Raw genomic sequence first — 18,564 nt, 5'->3', positions numbered from 1 at the left:
AGACACCACCGTGTATGTCTACATTATGAAATGAGGGCCATCTGCTTCAGTGGGTAATACTGGATAATAGACTGTTTCATGCAAATAGTAATTCACTAGCAATTACTCTAACAGCTAGACACTGAAGGCAAATCTTAAGAAAAACATTCTAAATTTGTCTCCTTGTTGTGATAGATGAGATGAATATGCAAATAAATGAATGGTATGAACATTTTGTACTCTGTCCCATGCATTACTTAGAATTAATAAATAGGGGCTTGAAGTATGGCTCGTGAGATGCAGAGGTTTTCATGTCTGTCTGCAGCACTCAACCCACAACAGAGCCAAAACTGCTCCTGTTTGATACTGGCAAAATAATACAGAAAATATGAAATGAATATGTTTTAATAGGAAAGGGCGTGACTTCACAGATCATAATCTAGGCCCTAAAATGTATGTTAAGACAGACTTTGTGAAGACTTTGAGGCTGTTTAACAGCCTGAGCCTCAGCCCATCCTTTTGCTGGCTGCCTCCCTTCTACCAAAGTCTTCAGAGGGATATGCATGTTCCTGCAAGACGACAACATTAAACGGCAAAAAAAAAGCATTTGTATTAATATGATGGCTATGTTCATTTCTGCAAATTCTACCTCGGGGGTGGTTGCTCAGCAGAGAGGCAGGACAAGCAGCAGAGAGCAGCAGCACTTAAAACTCCTGCAGCTGAGTCTGCAGGAAGCTTGTGCGCTGGAGCCCTGAAATATGCTTCTCAGCCTGGAGCAGTTTTCAGACCATGTGTAGACATATTGACAGAGTACGTAAAAAATGCTTGTACTGAGACTGCCTGTTCTGTGTGTGTTTGGAGAGGAAGGTACTTAAATTTTGAGGATTATAAATTGAGGCGTGTTTACAGTGTCTACAGCTACAGTAGAATACCATTTACAATGTTACCAATCCTTTTGAATTTCTTTTCGTAGTTAGGCTTATAACTGTTCTTTGTTTATTGGGCTTGGGGTTTGGGGTTTTTGGGTTTTTTTTTGTTGTTGTTGTTTTTTTGTTGTTTTTTTTTTTACCTGAAGGTGGTTGAAGACTCAAAAGTTTAACAGTCTCTAAACAAGGTTATGGTCAGTACAGAACTTCTCTGCCATACAGCTCTTTTTCTACAGAAGAGATCTCTGCCTGATTTGGGAAGCTGTCTGTACTTTGCCTGAAACATTCCGTATTTAGAGGCAGTTTTGTTTCTTAGTCCTTCCTAAGATCTCAAGGTGCAGACAAAGCACTGCCTGCTCTAAGGGGTTTGGCACCAATCACAGAGCACTTTGTGTCCCACAGTGAAGGAAGCAGGACAGCAGAGCTGAGCTTGTCTTTCCTCTTCCCACATGTAGCTTCTTAGTAATGCTAATTTGTTTTTCCTGTTTAAATATTTCAGAGTGGGCAATTAATAGTAACAAACATCAAAGCTTAATGGGACTGCACAGCCACAGACATGGGGTCAGTGCTCAAAGACTCTTCCAGAAGGTTGTAGTGGTTGGTAGCACAGGTCTTCTGGGCATCGCACCCAGCTAGAAAGTGTCAGCCTGTGGGATTCATGGGAGGTAGTGTAACCCAGCTCCATTCATGCAGTGACTTTGTAAGAGGATTTAGGTCCTGGAGCTGTACCTTGGATGTTGTATTGAATGCTATAGAGGAACCACACCTCTTTTGCTTTATAGTATAGTGCAAGTGTGTCTACATGCCTCATCCCTTAAGTTATTCTTCCTTCATGTAATTTTTCCCCACTGGACATAGGAGACAGGTTGGGCTATAAAGTTGGGGAGTTGAATATCAGCAGGAAGAGGGTTGTGATTTAAAAAAAAAAAAAAAATTCACATGATCTGTCCAAAGGTATGTATCTTAAGCTGTTATAGTACTGGATCATGGACATGCAAACCTGGAAGGGACCTCAGGTGGCATATCCCTGTGCCAGGCATGAGAATGATGAAGCTGTAGCTCCACTGTCAAGCACTTGTCTATACACAGGAGTGTACATAGGCACTGTCTGTATGAGTATGGAGCACTGGAGATTTATGGGTGGTGCAGCAGCATATGCTGCTACGATCTTCTCAGGACAAAAGTCTTTGCTTGTATCTCTTTGTAGTTGTCTATCTCACTTCTGTTTTCCAAATATTTCTGTGTAGTTTACACAGCCCCAAGGCAAAAGGACTAGCCCAGAGTGCACAAGAGCAAACAACTATGTGTCTCCTGCAGCAAACAAGCATTTGGATAGCCTAAGACAGTCATCAGTACTGGTGCCTTCTGAAGAAAACTTCCTCCTTTGGAGCTACTTCATCATAACCTTCAGGACCTAGGTGGGAACCAGGTGGTCTGAAGTTTTCCCCCTAATTCCTCAATGCTTAGCCTCCCCAACCCTAGAAGAAGGATGCCTCTTCTCTCCTGTGATGTGCTCCTTCTCTCCTGTAAATGTGATCCAGGTGGTGGAACATTCAGACTGTATGGCAATGAAGGCATATTCATACCCAGGGTAAAAAGACCCAGAGTGTAGAAAATATCCTTATTTTGTGTGAGACATTTATTTTGAAAGGAGGACAAAATTAGAAAGATGGCTTTAGCAAAATTGTGGCCAGCTGCAGTGGAAAAATCAACCAAAGTTTAATGGATAGTTAAAAAAAAAGTGAGGTCAAATTAGTGTTGCTGCTGGGTGCATGAACCCACAAGATGAGAGGATGTAGAAGGGAAAGTGCTGCAAAAATACATCTAGCACTGTCCATATTGGTGTTACACATGGTTATGCATATTGATGTTATATAGTGGAACCAAAACATCAAAAGATATAGAAAGTATAACTAAAGATGTGTTACTTGGGACAGACCTTAATATTTACAAATGAGAAACTGAGTAAGGATTTACTATGATGATCATTTACAGCAAACAAGTAAACCATGCAATACCCTTTGAAACAGTAAAATAGAAAAAAAAGTTTAAATCTATAATTTTAATCAAAAGTTTGTTTCAGTCATTGAAATTCTGTTATTGCTGCTTACAAACATTAAAGTCAATCAAAACATCAGTAGCCTGCAAGATCAATATTTTTAATATGTTTGCATTGCAGTGCTGCAGATTTTTGGCTAATGGATCTCACTTATATTGATTTCCATGGGAAATGTTAGTCTGATACTGAAATAATTTTTTTTTAAAAAGCAAGGGATTATTGGTTTGGAATTTGAAGGAGATAGAAGTATAAAAATTGGTTATTGACTGAATTGCTTGGGGTGAATGAACCTTCAGCACTTGCAATAAACTTATAGCACAGAGTGATTACTGAATACTGCGTTAGTCCCTTAAACCTAAAATCAGTCAATATCCTATTATAACAATGGAAATTGTGGTGAAATAGCATAGTGAGTCATTTTCAAAGTAGCAGGATATTCATAAGCATCTACATACATATATGGATGGATGTATTAAACCACATCTGAGATATGCACAACAACTGATTTTCAACCTGATTTTAAATATATTGCGTTTATATTGATAATAATGCAAAAGAGTTGATATGAAGTAATTTTTTTTAAATCAGTTTAATACCTTTATGGCTACAAAAATGAAAAAAATGCAGTGAGATATCATAAACATATATATATATGTACTTGTATAAATAAGTATATTCGATATTATCCTGGTTCTGAACAAATGCAGGTGATTTTTTTTTTTTTTATCATGCCTCTCTGTGATACCTGCTGAAATAAATTAGTTATCCAGTCCAGAATAGACTCTGCATTCCCAAACAGAGACTGAATGAGTTTACCACAGTTAGAGCAAAGCTAAAAATATAAATTTTTATTCACAGCTACATGAAAAACATCTAAGTAAAGAGTTACCTTTTGGTCCCTGCTTTAAAAATGCCTTGAGCCTTTGTGTTGCTTTGCACTTGGGACCAATAGCTAAAAATGGGTACTGCAATATGCAAGCTGTTGAGTGAAATATATTTTCACCTCAGCTGTATAAATATTTTAGAAGTGTATAATAGCATGCGATGATAATTCAGTGCCTGTGATAATATGGGAAATAGAAACTGTATTCATGTTTTATTATTACAAAGTCATGTGTGGACATTTTCTGAATTTTTTTTTTTCTAATTTCTGGCTTTGCCCATACCTGGTCAGAAATAAATTGGACTAAGTTTTAGTGATCTGCTTGGATCAAAATGCTGGAAAATATGTCATGTATGGAGCTCAGCAGAAATCTAATAGAGGCAGTATCAGTAGTTGATGTATCATTTTAACTAAAGAGGTCAGACAAGAGGCAGGTTGCTGTATCCTGCTGGAGTCTTGATGGACCAACACCTTTCGGGAACAACTAGTAATGAAGTCTAAAATCTGTCAGTAAACTTATTAATAGGGTCTTGTCATTGACAAGGTACCTCTGTAGCTACTCTTCAAGTCATGTAGTTTCTGGATAATTAGCATATTCCAAATTACTCCAGCCACTGACTTAGAACAGAGAGATGTTGGTAGCAGCCCAGCCCCTCTGCTGGTGTCAGCCCAGCCACAGGCAGAAGGGATGATGCAGTAACCTGCCTGTCCCTGCACTGCATGCAACCCTACACCACTGTGCAGGATCAGTTTTGGGCTGATTTTGGAGCATCCTCTTTATTTCACCTTAACTGGAATCGATTTCCCTTTTCTGTTATTTTTTAAAGCTTTTTTGTTGTTGTTTCATAAGTAAATACTAAAATAACACTTCAGAATATGGCTTTCCATATTTACCAGTTCTGCAGCCCAGAATGCTGTCTGTGCATCTTTATTCCATAATTTTTAAAAGACAGTAGAAGGATGAGGAGTGTTTCTTAAGAACAAAGAACTGATGGAAGATAAAATCCTCATTTGTAAAAATTACTCTGCCTTTAGCTTTAAACTTGTTAACATAACTAGGAAAAAATATATTTTATCTTTCTTAAATATCAGAAGCAGAGATTGAATATGTTTAGGCAGGGATAGTAAAAAAGGTAAGCAGAGCTTCTGGTGCTTAAAATTTCATGTTCTCTTAATGAGGAAAATAAAAATATTTTAAAAGGAAGTAAAAATAATAATATATTCCCCCACTTGCTTTTGTGACTGTTCCAACCCTTTTCAACTCAAAACGGAGAAAAATATAAACGTTTGAGCTTTTGTACATTGCTTCAATAGAGCAAGCTAAACTAAGAAATCCAACAGGAATGCAAATTTTTTTCTAAAACCTGTTTTAAATAATGCAGTTTTTATAAATTGTAGAAGTTGTGCTTAAAAAAGAAAAAATAAATAAACACACAGTACCATAGGAGAAGTTTAAAAGAGCCAGAATTAAGTGGAATGAAATATTCTTGGTAGTTATCCCATTTCACCATCATGAATTAAGTGGAAAGGAAAATCAGTAAGTGCATCAAAGGTCCTTTGGCAGGATCACAAGTGAGTCTGGAAGCCAGAGATGACTTGATGTTACTTAGCAGGACCTTAAGAGCACAGAGATTAAGAACTTTTTCCCATATTCAGTGCCAGCATGTATGCACTGTTTTGCTCTCTGGTCCCCTTGGGGTGGTAATTCCAGCAGGACAGAGGTGACCCTGGTTGTAGAGATGTTTGCCATTGAAAACAATGTTGGGTGCTGACTCTGGCAGCCAGTACAAACTCGTTGTACCTGTGGTAGTGAAACAGCTACAGTTATTTTCATAAGCTGCCTCTATGAAATGAAAATAATGTGGTTTTTGTAGTAATTGTTTTCAGTTGGGTTTTTTTTCAGTTCTGTGGTTCCAAAACTCAGTAAATCTTTATAAGATGATTGCCCAATTTTCCAGAGCAAGGAACCCAAACAGCTACACCAGGAAAGTTACCTGTTTTGCTGGAAATGTTCATAAGAAAGGCAGGGGCTAAGCATCAGAGCTGGGAGTCTGCAGATTGGTGTTTCACACCCCAGCAAAGCTTCTCAGGATCAGCTGTAACTCAGACAGGGCCAGGCAACACAATTTATGGCTGTGTACCTTAGTTTCTCCAGACACCAGTATTGTGCAGTCTTTGCTGAGCCTCCATGAGGTGGTCCTGGAGATCATGATGGTCAAGTATCTGTGCCTGCAGACTTTTCTACATCTGAGTCAGAGGCATTAAGCACTTTAACATCACTTGTTCTTCTTATGATTAGAATAAAGAAGCAGAATGGGGAACCAGTTCACCTTGGGAGGGCATTTACAAACTGGGTTTAAACACAAGTAAGCTGTCAAGGGGGTGATGGGAAGAACATAGCCTTGCATGCTGGACTGTTGAGGTAACCTGGCCACAGAACCCTAGGATCAGTTTCCCACTCAATAAACTGAGTATAAATGGAGTCAATTATCAGGCTTTAGCTGTGTAACTTGCCTTGATATTAGTGGGCATTGTGGGACTAAAACTTTCAGCAATGTTGTGCAGATTTAGGAGTCACTCTCTTGGAAATGTTGAAAACATCATATTTTTTTGCCTTTGTTTTTGAATTCTGTGATTGTATACCAAACTGGTCATAATAGAGGAGATCAATTTGATAATCTTGTTATTCATTTAAAAAAGATAATACAGGCTGCAATGACTTCAGAAACACAAGCTAAATTGGAAAAATATGCAGAACTCCTACAACTCTTTTTTTCTCGGACTAGCAAAGCTAGTCTCTTTTTTTCCCTGAGTAGCATGTTCCTCAGCATTATTTGAAATACATATTAAATTTGTAATCTGGATAAGCTACATGTGCTTCATCACCCTGCTCAAGTACACTAACTACATGCACAGAAATACTGAACTGGTATGTCAGAGCATGAAAGACTGTGTCTTGTGTTTGCATTGTCTGTATTGTTCATTGTGTTATATAGGTTCATTTATTTACATAGATTATTCTTGGAAGGTGATATATTTACCTCACCTGGCATAGAAAAATGTTGTTGGGAAAATGACAAAAGCATGGGAAAGTTCTGTAGAGACCTGTTTTGTGTCTCCAGCATTCGGATGTTTGCAAACACACTTATTTGGTGGCAATGCTCACCTCAGGAATTTCTCATCAATTTTTGTAAGGTTTTTCATTCAGCTAGATGGGTGGGCAGGCAGTGCTTTAACTGCAAAATTTTTAAATATATTTTAAATATATTTTAAATATATTTTGGAAATCTTACAAGCATATAAAGACCTTGAAGAAGAAGTCCAAATTCCAGCTTTGGCATGGTGGCATCATCTTGATCATCAATAATACAGCTTTAGGTAATTATTCTTTCTTGTGTCAGTAATGCAGTTTTGTTTCTGCCAGAGTGTAGGAGGTATGGCTCCTTGGCGATTGTCACTAGGTGACAATGAGATGATTCACCTTTTTCTTAGGGTTTATTAGGACTTCTCTTATTAACCTGGAATTGCTAAAATTATGATGGAGATTAACATTTTCTTAAGTGATGGTATTTTGGAACAAAATGTTCACAGTAGCCCCAGTTCAGGGAAGTTCTCAAAACAGGATGCTGCAGGAAACTGAGCACTGTTGCATCATATTGAATTTAATGCATGCTGAAATGTTGCATGGGTTTGAAGCAAAATTTTTGGGTCTGTGAGCTTCAGTTGGGTTTATACTTTCATATGTGCAAATTAATTAATTTGTAATAGAATTGCTAATTCCCTGCTGTGTGATATGCTGCTACTTTTTAAATCAAGTCTTCTGGACAGGAAGTTTATGCGCACCTGAATAAGAGAGGTAAATGTGTGCCTGAATAAAATAGGTAATCTGTGTTGGTTCAGTGAGTGTTACTGTTGTGAGTGTGCTAAAACACAGTACCTCCATGACAACTGAGCTATCTTACGGTCCTACCCAACAGCCAGTGTTCAGCTTGAAGCTGAAAGTGTACAATGAAATATAGGTATGGTAGCTAAGCAATTGAATACAAATTTCTGAACTTTTTAGGTTTTGGGAATTTAACAGCTTCTTTGAAAATGAAATCAGAAATACCATGTGGTGATTGTACTGCTGTGTTGTGTTGCAGAAATACCTCCAGAGTCATGCATGGGACTACATCACCATCTCATATATCTCCTTCTCTCTCCTCCACCAATACCTCCTTTCTGTTGTAATGGGGGAGAAATTGATTGCAAATGTGTTTCCTTGACCCCCAACTCCATATGTGTTAGCACCTAACCTTCTACAGTCTCATCTGTATTTACAGTAATTATATGCATAATGTGGCATATTATTGTCTGGACTTCCTGTTTAATCAGTACAGAGCTTCTTAAAAGTGCAGCTGAAAAGGGCAAACAAAATTAAAGATTTATATACCAAAACAAGTTTGATTTTCTAAGCTCCCAGCATTCCAACGTACAGAGATTTGTTCCACCAAGTTTTGCGATGGCTTGCAGATGGGCAATGATTAATCAGAGAGCTGACTGTGAAGTAGCTTGCAATTAAACGGAAAAGCTCTGAAGCATGCTAATTGAATCAGAAAATTAGAGACACTGAACAGTAATTGACTATTTCTCATGCAGCAGGTGCCAGGCCACTCAGCTGTGGAACAAGGTATTTAAGGCACATTAGCACTAGGAAAAATATTTCTTGATATGGAACAGTCAGATTTTCTGCTCATTTTTACCGTGGATGTCAGAACACACAACTGTGATATCTAGAGTCCGTAACCCATGTTGCAAGAGTTTAAGCAGTGGGGTCATCGTGAACCTACATTTATGCAGTGTCTTGAATCAGGCTCAAGTTGGGGTATCTGAATAACTTCCTAGCCTTTGTGGACTAGTAATTTCCTCCTTTTTCTTTTCTTAAAAAGTAAAGAGGATAAGGCTTTTAATGGCAGCATCCAGGTCGTAGGCTAATAGCTGCTTCCAGACTCCAAGGACATCAGCTCTCTGTCTGGGGAACCTTCTCCATAAGGTGGGGTGATGTTTACTTTTCTACTGCTGTGTCATTTGGGGTCTGTCCTTGAAAAATGATGGATGGACACTAGGTAACACTAGCATGTGTTTTCACTACACCATTCTTCTTCTCAGTCTTTACTGGGGAAAAAAATGACTTTTTTTCTGTTTGCCACTTATGAATGTGGAGATAAGTGGAGTGTGGATTACTGAGATTCTGTGAATTTCTTTAATGAAGTACCTTCACTTTTGTTTCATTTTTCTGCACATTTAAAAAATTGAATGTTTCTAGTTAAATATTAGTTGAGGGCATCAACTATATAAATCTAATACTGCTGTGAGCTTAAGAGATGCATAACACCAGTTCATATCATGTCTCAGCATGAGTTTATATCTTCTAATTAGTACCACCATTTTATTGAGAGCACATGCAATGAAAGTTTGTTTGCCATGCCAACAGGGACTGAAGCATGTATAGTAGTTTTGCTGTAGTAGAATGATGGTGCAGTATGAGCACAAATGACTTATAGCTGAGCAGTAGGTAACCAAAAAAGAGTGGGATTTAATAAATGAAATGGTGAAGAGTTTTTACAGAGATATAACCATTTTCAAATTAGACTGGGTAGGGTGCATGATTTCTTTCATCTCAACTAATTAGAGCTTGGTATGCTTATTGGTGAATAAAAAAAAAGTATTAAAATACAAATGCACTGCATCATATTACTCTGGTATCAAGAAGCAGAATATTACAATATTCAAATGCTAATCATATAACTTAGCAGATGACTGCAGAAAGTCATGTATTTGAACTGAGACATAAATTATAAATTGTAAACAGTGCATAGGGGATATGTTATAACTGTGTCTCATTTAAATTAAGGCAGAAAGTTTTCTCTGAAGCAGATTATGTGCCTTCATTAAGTTTTAAAGTATCTTCTATAATGTTTTATTAAGATCACTTGGCACAGTGTTTCCCAAACTGGATGTTAGCAATATGTACTGGTGGAAATGGCTGCAGTGGTAGAGGTGGCTCAGGTGCATTGCTGCACTCCACAGCTTTTAACAGCACATTTCCTAGCCAAGTGCTAGTGCACACACACCAGTGTCTTTTCCATGTAATGCCCCTCCTCAAAAGTCCTCATGCCTTTGCTCTCTGTACTTGAAAGCAGCTCTAAAACATTTACATGATCAATGTTTATTGCTGGAGGGATAAAGTTTGCTCTTGCATGGACAAGTGAGAACATATCGATCATTTTATTCTATCTGCTGTTTCTAAATTCAGTGTACCTCTGGAGTCAATAAGTGAGATCGAGAGCATATTCTCTTTTTGTGTGCCTGCTTGTAGCTTGTTCTCAAGATCCAAGATGCATTTTTGATTAATCACGAATGCTCTGAGGTCATGGAAAGCAAATGTGTTTGTGGAGTGTCAGGCTGATGCTGTCAGATAAATGTCTTAAGCTTAGCCAGGGTTCATGCCCCAGCTTTAGGCTGTGCCAAACGTCTCCCCTTGTTGATAACAGCTACACTGGCAGCAACTAAGCTGTTTGTTCACTGAAAGGGCTGACCTTGCCATGTGAGGCTGGACTCAGGTGAAAAAAACACCAGCCATGTTTTAATTGAAACTTTAAAAATATTAGCCTTGTGCATTTTACCCATCTTCAATGCAGATGAAATCTGTATTCCCCCTTCTTGCACAGGGGTCTGTCTGCTTGGCTTCTCCAGTGTCTACCTAGCTGGTCCCATGGCTGCAAGCCACCTTTGATAAATTCTGCATCTTCAGAAAATTTCTGACAATGTATTTTTGCACATGGCCCAAAAAGGAAAGAAACCCTGCCAACAAAACTAAAGATTTTTAGGGACAGTTCACATTTTGGTTCCTAGATTCTCCCATAATCTCAATGTGGTGGCCTGGAGAGGGTGTGGTGTATGATTAGTGGTGCCTCCCTTCATCCATGGCAGGCTTTTAGGTTCACCTTTTGCTAGGCCATGGTGGTTGGTCCTCTCTAACTAGTTGTCAGCCACAGACAGGAACAGCGACATGATTGCAAAGCCAACACGTGAGATGCATGAAGGAAGCCTGGTTTGTAGCACAGAAGGCAAAATGATGGATCATATGGTGGTGCATAAATAAGTGAAAACTCTCAGGACTACTTGGGGGCATTTGTTATAAACCACCTCAAGTCATTGCTTTTGCTCCCTCCCATTTCCCCAAAAACATGTTTGTTCTCTGCTCCAAAGATTATGTTCCACTTTCCTCTCAAGAAGTTCATACTGTCATGGCTAAATCATCAGGGCTAATTAGACACAACAATGCTGCAAAAAGTTTTTTAAAAAAATATGCAACACATCTGTCATGAAATCCCACCAGACCTCTTGGAATGAGATATTTTTAATATTTTATGCTGAACACAAAATATCTTGAGGAAATGGTTTTATATTCTGTACCAAAACAAAACCTTCAGTGTCAAGCAAGTAATACTGTCTAAGAAGCCCTTTAGATGCCAATATTTCAAATTGCTCCATTCCTAAAACATAAATTTCATTTTAATAAAATGTACTCAGTATAGAAAAAAAAAAAAAAAGCAGGGAATAATAAAGAAAGTGGAATGTATGTTGGGATTTATTTGAAGCCCAGAGTGCACTCTGATACAAGAACAGACAAATGTTTTACCACTGGTCTTACAAACAGATTTTTTTAATGAGATGTTTTCAGCTAACATCTAAATAAAAATAAATGTAAATATTTTTCTCTTTGAACTAATTTTAAATAAATTGCTGTCTGATTTTGTCCCGCAAATAACTTTGTCTTCTTTAAAACAATATTTAACATAGAGGTTTAAATCATGTTCTCTGTGGTCTCCTAATAAGTTATTAATAGTTAAATGTTTGTGGTTTGCATAATTTGTCTGTACAGGAGGGAGAGATTATGTGAGAGACATAGAATTGAATACTTTGAATGGCTAAAACTTGAGCAAATCCCTATTTCATGTTTATTCTTGGTGGCAGGTCACATATTAATAAAATAAAAATATGAATAAAATTAATAAAAATACTTACTTGAGTGCCAGGAAAATTCCATGAATCCCAGTAAAGTTCCAAGTCATTCATCTCAATACTTAGCCTGAGACATGTTCTTTAAATAGATCGGCAATCCTTATTAAAAAGAGAAACATATCTTGCTTGGCACATCTGCAAGTATTTCTGTATGATGACCTTATTATGCCAGACATGCAAAAATATATCTCTTTTCCAAGATGGGGTTTGCGTACACCATTTCTGCGGCTTTTTTTACCTGGGACAGCTACCAGCTGCAGTTGGTCCCCATGTGTGTTCTCAGCTCCACTATTCTCTACCTCTTCTTAGGAATCGGAGTACCATCACTGTGCAGACACTCTGTGTGAGGAAGGGGCTCAGCAGTAGATTCAGCATATGCAGAGAAGGTCTGTGCATGCTGCAGAAGTGAACCTGAGCAGGTCATGATAGCTGCAGTGATATGGGAACACTTTACACTGTCCAAGTCATGGTGGTCATTTATGTCAGCTCTGACAGAAAAAAATTATATGTAAAAAATTTATATTTTCTTGTTGATATGTTATTTTTATATAAGTGACTATTCTCATCTCAGCTGGAAAAGCAGAGTAGAAAGGGTGGACAAAGAAAGAAAGTTATCAACAGAAGTAATCAAAGAAACAACGGAAGTCTTTTGTCAGGAAATTTAACAGTGCAGTTGTGCTGAAGGTCTCCTGCAAACATTTTATTGACCCAGGTACTGCCTCAAGTTATTCCTTACAGGGAATGCAGCATTACGTAGCATATTTAATGTTTGGATTAACTCATCCAAGTTATGAATTGCATTCTGCTTGTTTTTTCGTATTATTAGTCCTGTCCTATTTCTTCCTGGCTTGTAAATTGTTTAACTGAGCTACTGAATCAGACCATAGCCAGATAAGAGGAGCAGAAATGTTAAAATGTAAATGGTATAGGCAGTCATATACCACAAGTGAGTTTGTCACTGGTGTAAGCAGATTTCTTCAGCTTCAGAGGATAGCTCAGAAACCCTTCTATCTGTGTATTTAGGGTTTGTCCAAGGAGCAGTTGTGTTAATGAGCTGAGTTCTGCCTGAAGGGTGTGCTTGGGAGCTCTGGGCAGGGTGGTACCATGGTCCTCTGGCTTCTCCCAGACTTGTTCAGAAAGTATGTTCTTACTTCAACATTTAAATGTATTTGTATTTGGGGACTGTGTGATTAAGGAAGTTGCTGAGTTTCACAGACAGCATTCACCTGCTCTTTTAACAATGTTAGTTTGGATGCCATCTCATTGCCCTTCCATCTTGAAGTTCATAATTGATTCCCTTGCAAACCAAGTTAATTCAGTCCACGGCTGGATTTTAATTAGACATTAAGAGAAAATAAGGGCATGACACTTGTAGTCAGAATATGGCCTTAGTGTATTCTACATGGGAATGAGTATTTGTGCATTAGCCCGTCAGCACAGGCAAGAGATATTTGCTACATCTGAACTCTGTGAGAAAGGTTGGCCATCTTCTAGCTACAAAAGAAACTTAATAAAGCTAATGAGGAAACCTGGAAAGTGTACGACATCACTGTGCTCCAGCATCACTGATAAACATCAGTGAAATCAAATTTGTAATGGAGGTGTCTGATTTGTTTAGTATAAATGTAAGGGACCTACCTCTCTCTTCCTGCAGAGCATCTGTGCTCTCTGAGGCAGGCTCTGCTTTTCTGCAAAAGGAGAAACAACAAAGTAGTTTCTCATCCCTTCAACTAGTCAAGGCAAGTGAAGGCAAAAGGAGAACATACATTCAAAGGATGGAAATACAAACCCGTAAGGTTGTGTGCCTGGAGAGGGGCAGAAGTATCTTTCACCTCTGAATGTACATGCCAAGGAGGGCTGTCAGTATTTAATCTGTCCTGAGTGTGAAAACAAAATGTCAGCCTCCTTTCTTGTTTCTGTTGTCCATCTTTGCTGGGTAGAAGTTCAGAGCTTCTGTAGCTGCCTGCAAAAGGCATTTCTGAACAGCACCAACAAAATGGGGTAAGCCACCAAAACAGGTGTCCACAGTGATGTGTTGATGGTGAAAAGCTGGTGACTGTGTTTTTCAAGCAGTTTTGAGCTGGTCTTGTTAAGGGATGCCACTGGGTATTAGGCAGAGCTTCATGATGCCTGGTCCAACTTGGCATTAGTACATGCACTGGGTCTGCCCTGACCTTAGCATGGTGCTTTTAACGTGTTCGTTAGTGTGACTACTTCCCTCAAAACTGGTAACTGTAGGCTCTGTAAGCACTGTGCTAAGTCCCCTCATATCCTGAAATCTAGAAAACAAGAAAGCCACAAAACACCACTGTATGGTGTGACGGTGTTTGTCAAAAGGACCAGCAGCCTAATTATTCTCATTCTTTGCAGGCATTTCAGCAAAGGACAGCTTTATTGAGGAACTTGAAGGAAGTTCACCAAGTGGGTCTGCAGAAGTTTATGGAAAAAGATTGCAGAAGTTAACACTTAGAAAACTTGCACTTGGATGAGCTGACTGCAGGCAGGAGTGAGTTTGAAATGAAATTGGGCAGGAGATAGGAAACTCAGATATGTCTGAGTTAGTAAATAAAAGTGCCTGAGAACAGCCCTTGTGGCTGCCTCTGCTTTTGTACTCCTCACAAAACGGCTGGTGCATCTGTGCCCATACCCAAGGGATGCTCTTTACACACAGTTCTGGAGTGAGGATTTCCCCAGGTCTGTTTTCCAGAGGCAGCTTGGTGCTATCACACTGTTTTGGGGCTGAGGGAAGTTTAGTTTGAGGACAGGCACAGGTCATTCAATGCCAGCTGGATTCAGTGTTTAACAATGTTCTCCCTTGTGTTAAATTTATCAGCATAAAGGAAGTCTCTGAACTCTGAAAGAAAAAAAACTTCCTTATGCGAGACATGAACAAGAAAGCAGAGCTGAAGAAAAAACCAAGAGTGCATGATCAAAGCTCTAAAATATGACGAAAGGTCTTGATAATCACACTCAGGAGGAGTATGTAGTTACTGTCTAGTCACAGAGAGTCTGGGCATCAGTGCTGGCTTTAACAAATCAGGTGAGAATGGTGTTAGAGGTGTATCACAGGATTTACACAACAGTGGCAGACAAAGTGAGCCAAGTGTGAGTACCAGAAAATAGAGAGTGAGATTTCATGTCAGTGAAAAGACCCTACATTTTATATTGGATTTTTACCTTTGTTTTCAATGACCATTAAAGATGGTCGTTAACATATGACCATATATGACATATATTTAGCAACAGAAGACATATATTTAGCAACATAAATGCAACTCTTTCAAAGATTAATTTCTTATTATGCTTATGTAAATTTTACAAGTTGATTAAGTTTTTGTAGTTATGTTTTGGCTTATGGCAACATCTTTATCAGCAGCATAATTCATTCTGTAGCACTTAGTATGACACTAGAGAGAAGTAACAATTTCTTAGAACTAATTGGCTTCACTATGTAGTTCAAAAATCTTTGACATCTAGTCAATTCGTGCTCACAGAAAATGCACCACGCTAATAAACTCTGATTTGATATCAGCTGTATTGCCATTAAATTTAAATGAATGCATATCCAACCCATATGATTCTAAAACTGTGTATCACAATGTAAATGCTAGAAAGATGAGATTCAGTAGTGAGGCCTGTTTTGTCCATCAGGGACATGTCTATCTTATGGAAATATGAAATGAATTCCTTGAACCATATCTGTATTCTCACACATTTTAGGAAGGAAAGAAGTGTGCCATAAGTTTCCTCACAAATTAATATTTTTGGGTATATAGTTTTGGGTAAGTGTTAAACAAAAGACAGGCTGGTAACAACTGAAGAAAGGTGGAATTGTAAAAAACAGGAAATTTACTTGGGGTTAAAAGAAGAAAAACATTAATTTTTGTTTTACATTTAAGGTTTAGAGAAGGCAAAATATGGCATCAGTAACTGTAGTAATTTATTTTTTCTTATTTTAAATAGCTGTATATTACATGTTTGTTTGGTGCCTTCAGTTATTAAGAGCTGCTTTGAGGATGGGCAGTGATGGCAGTTTCATCCCTACCTTTCTAATCTGTCCTGGCCCCTCCAAGCAAATGTTAGCACAAGTGACAGAAATGGAGACAAGAGAGTGATCAATGGGGCTTAGGGAAATAGCATCAATGGTAGGGTGGAAAAAGACGAGGGAAAGGAAAATACATCTTTCTGAAATCATCTGCAAGCAAGAGTCACTGCTTCCAGAAAGCCTTCCTCAGGAATCTACCAGTGGAGGGACCTAATCTGCTGATGCTGAGAAGCATTGTAGTGCTGGGTTACCAAACTTCTGACATTTAATTAAAGATTTTCACTGACGGCAGTCTGCATCATCCTTTCCATTTCAAGAATGCAGAGAAAAATCTCTGCAGTAGCAGAGTGGTTGTTAGAGTGCACAAAAACTTTTCAGAAATAGGCATGTATAAAATGCCAAATCTAGCAATAAAACATCTGTCTTTGCTTTATAGCAGTATGATGATTTTGGTGGTTTAAACTACAGAAATGCCTTTGAGATCTTGACTACTCAACAGAACTGTGCTGTACCATGCTTCACTGCTTTTCACTGTGGGAAAGAGAGTATGAGTGGTGCCTGTGGACCGATAAAAGTTTCTCTTCATAATGAGATATGAGCTGAAGGCAAGCAATGTTTTATCTTTAAAGATTACTTTCACACTGCAATGTTTTAGGCTGATTTTCAAATCCAAATAAAGTTAATGGATTATTTTACCAGTGCTATTACATACACATGTCCAGTGTCTTGCAAGCCCAGAACAATCCGCATACCTTTTCAAAAGGCAGCTGCAGGAAAGTGGAAAAGAGACCTGAGGCATTGCACCTTATTAAAATGTAGGCTGAATTCCTTACAGATACCCACTCAGATATCTTGTATAATCTTCTATCGGGCTTGTATCTTGGCTTCAGTTTGTTTGACATTGCATGTTTTGAATAGGACAAAGGCTCACTGCTGTCAGTCCTGTTTCAAGCCCAGTATTTATCTGCTTCTTTACGGATGCCATTTTTTATCTGGTGTCCAGAAAAGCACACCTCTGCCAACACACCATTTCCCAATACATTGCTCTTTGGCTTGCATGATTTCTGGAGAGACAAGCTCAGACCTGGATGCTTTTCCTCGCTGTGGTGGAGAAAAGGGATGTCTCTGGTGCCTGCTCTGACAAGAAGGTTGATTCATGTGTAAATTACCAGTTGCCCTTTATTTGCTTGGTCCATGGGGACACATACAGATAAAAGGCTCAGTGGGTCAGAGCTGAGTGTGTGCTGGTTTCTCCCATTGCCACAATGACAGGGTTAGGGTTGTTGTCAAAGATTATCAGACAGGCTCTGATGTCTTACCATTACATAAAAATAAAATTTCGCACACAGGAGCCTTTTACAGCATTTCAGCTGTGTGTGCATTTTCAGGTGCATGATGTCATCATCATCAGTCTTCAATATCAGGACTTCTGCTGTCTATAAAGACAGGACATCTGTCTTCATATTGAAATGCTTTGCTTTAAATACCTCTTCTACACAGACAGGGAGTGTGCCCCAGGCTTCTTCAGCCCTCTACAGGACAAAAAAAAAAAAGTATTATCTGAGCAAAATCACTTCTAAAATCATATATAAAAAAGTAACAGAGGGGAGGTTGCAGTAATTTTGAACTGAAGCCCCTTTAGTGTGTGATTTTGCATGCTTGTAATTCCCAGTCATGGCATTGAACAGCTCTCAAATACTTGCAACACCCCGTGTTGTGTCTCATTTAATAACATAGTTATAATATATTTGTCTACTTTACAACTGTATTTGTATTGGCATATAAAGTGTGCAGCAGCTGGGAGCTGTGTGGGGGTGGCAGAAAGTTATTTGATCTACAAAATCAGTTACTTGTCACTCAGTTGCCTTTCACTGAAGCATAATAAAGAATCATTATGGGCCTATTAGGCAGTGCTGATGTAAATGCATTTTATGTGCCATTTTCAGATCAACAGTTAACCATACAAAAGTAAAGTTGTTAAGTACATCCTTCTTTGTTTAAGAAGGCAAATCATAAATCAGGCAGAATATTAAGCTTATGAAATGTAAATTTGAGACCCCAAGGGTTTTATCTATTAGGTCAGCTTCAGATTAGGCATCAGGCCTATCCTTCACTTCAATAGCAAGCAGACAAAGTCATCTGTGCTAGCTTTCTACTTCTGTGACGGTGTTATGAATGCCTCTTAAAAGGTTTTTGTGGGGGGGAAAAAAACAAACCTTTTAATATATTTTGAAAACCTTAGAAATTAAATGGCTCAGACTGGATTAGGAGAGTGAGGGTTTAACTTGTTGCATATGCATTTTATATTTCCCATGAGAATTCTTTTCTTCTTCATTGTTATTAATGATATCCCATTTTTGTATATAATATTGATGCTATTGGTATCACTTAACAGCTTTATTTGCCAGACAGAACCTGTCTAAAAAAAGAAAGTTGTTAATACTAATATTTTGAAATTCTCCTCACATCCCTTGTTACTCTTTTAGTTACTGAAATTGCAATTTGAAAATCCCCACATTTTCAGAATCTGAGTTTCTTCTTGATCTTATTGATGAAGTTTGAAGCAAATGTTTTGAGCGCCATCTGTACAAAAGTGCACTTTTTG

The 18,564-nt window shown here is 38.3% G+C and overlaps 1 protein-coding gene across 4 annotated transcripts in view; it reads left to right on the top strand.

Moving 5' to 3' along the window:
- Positions 1-18,564, top strand: part of FAM172A (family with sequence similarity 172 member A) — a 240,377-nt gene that overhangs the window by 199,014 nt on the left and 22,799 nt on the right. The window contains exon 10 of one of the 4 annotated variants that reach the window (XM_053931577.1): positions 14,285-14,437. The exons of the other annotated variants lie outside the window; for them this stretch is intronic. Coding sequence (XP_053787552.1) covers positions 14,285-14,403 — 119 coding nt within the window. The 3' untranslated portion in view covers positions 14,404-14,437. Of the gene's footprint in view, positions 1-14,284; positions 14,438-18,564 lie in introns of those variants that run through there. 4 annotated transcript variants of the gene reach the window in all.

Source organism: Vidua chalybeata, chromosome Z, assembly GCF_026979565.1.
Source record: "Vidua chalybeata isolate OUT-0048 chromosome Z, bVidCha1 merged haplotype, whole genome shotgun sequence".
In the NCBI taxonomy this organism is placed as follows: domain Eukaryota; kingdom Metazoa; phylum Chordata; class Aves; order Passeriformes; family Viduidae; genus Vidua; species Vidua chalybeata.
This window is presented reverse-complemented; position numbering and strand designations above follow the sequence as displayed.